Source organism: Monoraphidium neglectum (genome assembly GCF_000611645.1).
Source record: "Monoraphidium neglectum strain SAG 48.87 unplaced genomic scaffold scaffold00421, whole genome shotgun sequence".
In the NCBI taxonomy this organism is placed as follows: domain Eukaryota; kingdom Viridiplantae; phylum Chlorophyta; class Chlorophyceae; order Sphaeropleales; family Selenastraceae; genus Monoraphidium; species Monoraphidium neglectum.
In genome coordinates, this window is record NW_014013207.1 from 1 (window position 1) to 6,772 (window position 6,772).

At 69.8% G+C, this 6,772-nt stretch overlaps 1 protein-coding gene across 1 annotated transcript; it reads right to left on the bottom strand.

Annotated features, from left to right (window-relative positions):
- Positions 1 to 38: 38 nt before the first annotated feature.
- On the bottom strand, positions 39 to 6,661 carry MNEG_3359 (hypothetical protein; the record flags this gene model as incomplete). Its single annotated transcript, XM_014048159.1, has 5 exons — positions 39 to 44; positions 209 to 414; positions 1,275 to 1,361; positions 1,722 to 3,575; positions 3,805 to 6,661. The coding sequence occupies 5 exons, from the start codon at positions 6,659 to 6,661 to the stop codon at positions 39 to 41; spliced, it is 5,010 nt and encodes a 1,669-aa protein (XP_013903613.1).
- Positions 6,662 to 6,772: the final 111 nt, after the last annotated feature.

A 6,772-nucleotide genomic window follows, 5' to 3' on the forward strand; every position in this document is an offset into this window, starting at 1 on the left:
GATGGGAACAGTGCGGGGGGGGGGGGCTGCACACCTGTTCAGGCCTGAGCTCGGGACGAGGACGGCACAAAGCGCCGCAGTCTGTGGGGTCGAGCGGCGCCTCATACGCCGCCTACCCATCCCAACCCACTATCCTAGGGCTAGCAAAACCTGCGCAGCAGCCAGCATTCAAACTTCCCGACAACCAAACACACACATACGCACACACCTTCACCATGAGCCGCGCCGTGGCCTCCAGCCCCAGCCCTGCCAGCTCCCCCACCCGCTCCAGGCGCGCTCGCGTCTCGGCATGCGGCGCGGACAGCACGCCTGGCAGCCGCATCGCCAGGGCACCCTGAAGGTCGTCAGACAGCTCAGGAAAAGCGTCGCAAAACGCAGAGAGCTGCTGCGCTGCCACCTCCATTGAGTCCCTGCCTGCAGGACAAGGGTGGTGACGTGAAGTGAGGCGTCGCCGTACCAGCCGCAACACAATGCATGAGCAATGCGTCCCTGCCATGTGCTTACCACTGTCTGGAGTCCAGAGATCCTGACCAGAGGGCTGTGCCTGGCAAGCACTGGACGCGCCGCGCGATGGGCCAAGCACCACAGGCGGCACATTGCGCGATGGTATGCCGCCCACTGCTGAGGCAGCACTGTGTTGCTGGTCCCTGCATGTCCTGCCGTAGATTAACGTCAGCTTCCTATATGCAAGCCGGCCTACAGCAGCGCGCTCAGCATGCCCCTCAATCTTGAGGCTGCGCATTTGATTGCTGTGCACCACGCGTGTATAGAAACGTTCCTAAAGGGGGTCATGCAATCTAAACGCTGTTCTATGATACGCGAGGTCCATTTGCAGCTGGCGATGTGGTCGGCGGGCTGGTGTTTGCTGCATCAGTACGGTGTGGAGGTGCACCTGAGCTGACACTGCAACACCGTCACTCCTGGGCCCGGGCATACCCAATGACACGGATCCGCCCATATGTTGTCGTCACACAGCTGGCCATGTCAGAGCGCTGGATCTCCATATGACGCGCACATGTGCTGCCGCTGGCCGCATAACCGCTGGTAGTACAAATTTACAGCGCGTTCACAGTCTCAAGAGCACCCAGCACTTTGTGAAAGTCTCAACAGCACATTGCCACCACCATTTCAATGACAACATCTGAATCAAACCCTCAGCCCAGGGGTGACCTGGGTGTGCGCGTCGGCTGCGCCCTCGCCGTCGTCGCCCGCTGCCCCGCCACGCCCCAGCATGGGCGTTGTCTGGGTCCCACGGGAGGGCAGCCTGCGCTCACCCTCCCCAATGCCGAAGCTGCTGCAACCACCGGCGGGGCTGCACCATGACGTCCCGTTGGAGCCCACACCACGCGACTGGTCTGGCCCTGAGGCGCGTGCAAAAGCCAATGCGGGGGCCTGCCGGCCTGCACCACCCAGCAGTGTGCCAGTGTTGCCCTCAGCGCTGCCGCTGTGGCCGCCACAGGCGCCGTCGCTGCCGGCGCCCGCAGCCCTGGGGCGTCCCTTCTCAGGCGAACGCACCGGCTGCAGCAACGACTGCGCGTCCAGGTGACTGTGTGGCGGAGCCAGGCGCCGCCGCCGCGGCGCATCGTCCTCCGCACCATCACCCTGCTCAGGGCCGCCTCCCCTGCCTGCAGCCGCCGTCCATGGAGCAGGCAGCGGTGTCAGTGACTCGGCCAGGTCCAGCAGCGCCTGCACACCACAGCCGCGGGATGCGAGGGGCGCACCGTCGTTGGACGCAGCTGCTGCGCCCTGGCTGTGCTGCGCCTGATGGGAGGGCGTCTCGTCGCTGAGGGCCCTGTGACTGCCGGCTGTGCATGAGACCTGGGTGGCTGCAGTCACCAGGCGGACGGATTCCAGGGCGGGCCGGCCCTCGCTACTGGCAGTGCTGCTCGCAGGTCTGGCCCCGCCATCTGCCACAGGCAGCTCGGCAGCCACCCAGCCTCTGCGCCCTTCGCCGCTGCCGCCCTCGCCCTGCGCGTGGCCAGAGCGCCGCAGCGCCTCCTCCTGGCGCGTGCTGGCGGTGGCGATCCCGCTCAGCACCGCAGCCGTCTGCTGCGCCTGCTGGCGGTACTGCGCCAACAGCCCCGACAGGTCAACGGGAAGGGGGCTCGCCGAGCGCTCTGCCGCGGCGTGCGCTGGCGGCCCAAGGCCACCTGGGTGCAGCTGTGTTTCCTGCCACGCGGCCTGCGGCGCCAATCCGCCCGAGGCGGCGTGCTGCAGCCTGCTGCCACTCGACTCGCTGTCGGCTGCATCCCCCATCAGCAAGATGCGCTCCACCTCCTCCACAGACACGGTGGATTCAACATGGTCCAGCGGCTGGCACGCCACGGCTTCCGCCGCCGTCAACCCCGTGCTGCCACTGCTGCGGACGCCGCTCGACGTTGGTTCCTCAGCCGGTCCCCCGCGCCGCTGCGCCTCAAGGCCGTCCTTCTCCTCCTGCTCCTCCTCGCAAGCGCCAAACACAAGCTGCACCTGCACCGATGGCGTCAGCAGCCGCGACATCGCGGAGCGGTCCAGCAGGGCGCCCGCGGTGAGTGGCTCAAAGCTGCCACCGGCCGTCACCTCCCCCTCATCTGTCCCCTCCTCCACGTCGCCGTCGCCGTCGCCGTCGCCGCCGTCCCCCCCAAGCACCACCTTGTCCCCGTCATCCTCCAGGTCACGCGCGGCAGCAGCCCAGCTGGACAGGCCATGACCGCATTGATCCCCAGCCAGCTCGCGCGGGGCCGCTGCCGCTGGTGCTGCCAACAAGCCGAGGTGCGTACGCCTGCTGCCTGCCGGCAGCGCCGGCCCGCCCAAGCGAGATGTGCGCACAGGTGGCGCTACCGCGGCCGCCGCCGCGCTGCCAGCAGGGATGGCGGCGTCGGCGGCGCCCAAGCAGGATCCGGACACGCTTCCGACGCTGGCTGTGTCGGGCGATGCGCGGCCCGAGTCCAGGCTCCACTCTGACCCGGGGGTGGGGCACTCGGGCCTGGGAGGCATGGCCAGCTGCGCCGCAGCTGCTGCGGCTGCACCCGCCACGCAGGGGCTGTCCATGCCTGCGCCACCATCATCCCCCAGAGGGCTGGGGCCAGCGCCAGGGGCGCCTGCAGCTGCCACAGCGGCGCGCGCCATGGCGCGACGGCGCAGCTGGTTGAACTCTTTGTAGGGGGAGCAGGACCCGGCGCTGGCGTCGCCGCCAGCTCCCACGCCCAGGAGCTGCGCGGCGGCCGCTTGCGCCTGTTTGCTGCGGCTGGTGCGAATCGCCAGCGGCCGGGCCACAGCGCCCCCAGGCGCGCCGCCGGGCGCTGCCAGCCGCACAAGGCCGTTGCCATCCCCCATGTCGTCCTCCACTCCAGAGTGCGCCTCTGACCCACTCTTGGACGTCAGCTCGCGTCCGCTGGCGCCGCGGATCCAGGCACCTGCAGCCGACGCGGCTGTCGCTGGGGTGGGGTGCGCCGCGGGTGTCGTGCAGCCGGGCACCCCGCCGTTGGGTGTCCCTCCGGGCGTACCAAACAGCATGGCCTCCAGGGCGCCCAACGCCACAGCAGACGGGGGGCTGGCGCCCGCCATGGGGGAGCCTGGCTCCGCCACACCAGCACCTGTGGGTGGCGGTAAGGGTGGTGGTGGCTGTGGGAGGGGGGAGCTAGGTAGGATGCTGGTGCCGACAGATGTTTTTGTTAGCATTGCATCAGACGGCGTGCTTGTCATCCACACAACATATGTCAAAGTGTGCAGCTGTTTGTCGCAAGCGCCCATTGGCATTCTCACCTTGGCTGATGCTGCCTGGCGCGGTGCAACTGCCTGCCGCCGGCGACAACACGCACCCACCAGGTGGGGTGGCAGCAGTGAGACCTGGCAGGCTGCCGCCCTCTCGCACAGGTGCCGCTCCGTTGGACCCGCTCCCGCTCAGGCCAGGGGCGCATGCGGCTGCACTAGCCAGCGCTAGCGTTGGCGACGGCGCCGCGCCTGCTCCGCCCATTGTGGCAGTGGCACCGCCGCCAGCGCCGGCTGGGGTTGGACAGCCCAGAACGCCCAGCACGCTCTCCCAGTCTGGCTGCTGCCCGTGGCTGGCGTCGAAGGAGAGGCGCACGCCAAAGCCGCCACCGGGTGTTGTCGCTCCCATGCCGCTGGCCTGGGCGCTCAGCATGCCATGCCCGGGAGTACCAGCAGCCACAGCAGGCCCCCCAGACAACACGCCCAGGACGCTGCCCCAGTCAATGGCGTCGATGGCGCTGCTGCTGGCCCGCTGCTGCTGCTGCTGCTGCTGCTGCTGCTGCTTCTGCTGCTGCTGCTGCTGAGGGCGGGGGGCCTGGTGGGGACGCGGCGGCGTGAGCATTTCATCTCCTGCGGGCGCCTGCGTGGGGCCGACAATGCCACATGACGCCCTTGTCGCAAGATCGGCGACTGGCGCGGCCGCCGCGGCTTCGCCGCCTGACATCTCCACCAGGGACAGCACCGAATGGGGCTTGGCTGCTGCCGTCTCTTCTCTGCTTACGCCGCCGCTGCTGCAGGCAGCGCTGTTCGCAGCCTCCACCAACTCAGCGTTGCCTTCCATCCCAGCCTGGCCCGCCTGCATCCGCCTGCGCCTGCCCTCGGCCCCGCCACTCTCGAAACTTGCGCCGATGTACTCGGCGCCCCAGGCCCCCTCCAGCAGCCCCGCCGCACAGCTGATGGAGCCGGGGCCCTCGCTGGTGCTACCTGCAGGGCACATGCGCTCAAGGAGCGCCTCGCCAGCCGCTTCAGCTGGGAAGTACGGCCGAGCCCCTTGCTGACTGCAACGCGCAGCTTTTGCAGCAGCAGCAGCAGCAGCAGCACCTGCTGCCGGGGCTCTGGTGGCCGCATCTGCCCCTGGGATGTTTTGCTCGTCGCTGCCCTGCACATGCACCTCCTGCTCCTCAGCCGCGGCCATTGATGCAGCAAAGCTGCGCACAGGGGAGTGCTCCCTGCTGCTCAGGATGTGGGGGGACCCGCCGGGCTCCCTGGGGGCGTGGCACCCCCGCTCGGCCTGTGAATTTGGCTTTGAAGCCACAGCAGGCCGCCGCTGCTCCACCGGCTGCTGTGTCTTCTGCTTCACCTGCTGCTGCGCCACCTGCTGGTTCTGCTGCAGCCGCCGCTGCTGCGTTTGCGTCTTCTGATGCTGCTGGTGCTGCTGCTGCTGCTGCTGCTGCTGCTGCTGCTGCTGCTGCTGCTGCTGCTGCTGCTGGTGCTGCTGCTGCCTCCCTTTGGGCGCAGTAACGCTGGCAGCGCCCAGTGAGCGGGCGACGCTGATGCCGGCAGGGCTGGGCCGGCTGGGCGGTTTCACTGCAAAGGCAAAACCCCTGTCTGCGCTCCTGGGGCCCACCACAGACGCCTGCCCTCCTGACGCCCACCCCAGCGCAGCCTCGCCAGCGCCGGCCCGGGCGGCAAGAGAGCGGCTGGCCAGCGCAGCCGCACGACCGCTGGGGCTGCCACCGGCGCTTGGGCGGGCGCCGCCAGTGATCCCGCTGCGTGACGCCCCGCTGCCGGCGCTGGCTAAGGCCAAGCGCGCCGACGCGGAGCGGCGCACTGTGGCGGTGCCGTCTTCGGCGGCAGTGCCCGCACCCGCAGCCACGCGGCTGCCGAGAGTCAGAGCTCCGGCGCTGCGTCGCAGTGCTGCGAGGTCACGGCCGGCTGGCTGCCGCGCGCTGCTGCCACGTGCCTGAGGGGACGGCTCCCCAGACATAGAGCGGGCCAGCACAGACGTTGCGAGGCGAACGCCCAGGCGCTCGCCCAGGCTGTGCGCTGGCTGCAGGCCGGCCGTGATGGCTACGCTGTGCCCATGCACATGCCCAGCTGGCGGCGTAGCGTGGGAGCTGGCCGAGCCGCCGCCGCAAATTGCTGACGTCCCAATGGGGAGCTGGCGGGCACCAGGCCTCGATGGCGCTGGCAAGCCCGTGGGTGCACCCTGCCCCGCCTTGGCTCGTGCAGCGGCCGCCGCCGCCGCGGCGCCCGCCACAGCCGGCCGCGCCGCTGCCTCGGAGCGCCTGCGGGCGCTCCCGACGCCGCGGGCGCATGGCGCGGCTGCGCTGCGGGCGCTGCTCGTCGCGCTGCTGGCAGGCAGGGCGGTAGCGGCGGCGGCCGGCCCCGCCATCCCTGGTTCGGAGGCCTGTCCCTCCACGAGCTTCTGGCCCAGCACGGAGAGTGCGCTCTTGGTGCGCGCCAGCCCTGAGGCCAGCCCCTTGTGGCCCTCCACCACCAGCGCCAGCTCCTCGCGCACAGCAGCCCAGCGCGAGGCCGCAGCCGGCGCATCGCGCGCGCGTTGCATGGCGGGGGAGATTGGCGCCACCGCCAGCGCCACACTCAGCGGCGCCAGGTCAAACAGCGGCGTGGCTGCATCATCAGAAGCGTTGGCGCCGCCGGCTCCATCTCTCGCCGCCGCCAGCGCCGATGGTGGTGTGCACGGCAAAGCAGGCGCTCTCGCCCCTGCAGTAAGCAGCAGGGGCCGCTGTGTCTCTGCCTGTGCCGGCAGGCGGGGGGCTGCAGCCGTGCCCGCTCCGCCGCGCGGCCTCCTTAGGCGGGCCATAAAGGCCTCTGCTTGCAGCAGGCGCTCCCTCAGGTGCTGCTTCTCCAGGTCTAGCTCGAACACAGCCTGGCAGGTGTCAGGGTTTTCCAGGGGAAAGGGGGTGTGAGTGGTGGCAGGGTCGAAGGGGTGAAGGTGCGCTTGCATCAGTCATGGCCTGTGCAGCAATGACCGCCCCATACTGCGATGCCAAGCCAACTGCATAGACCGGACACGCGCTGCCCTGAAGCGGCACGCGCCGCCCCCCCCCCCCCCCCC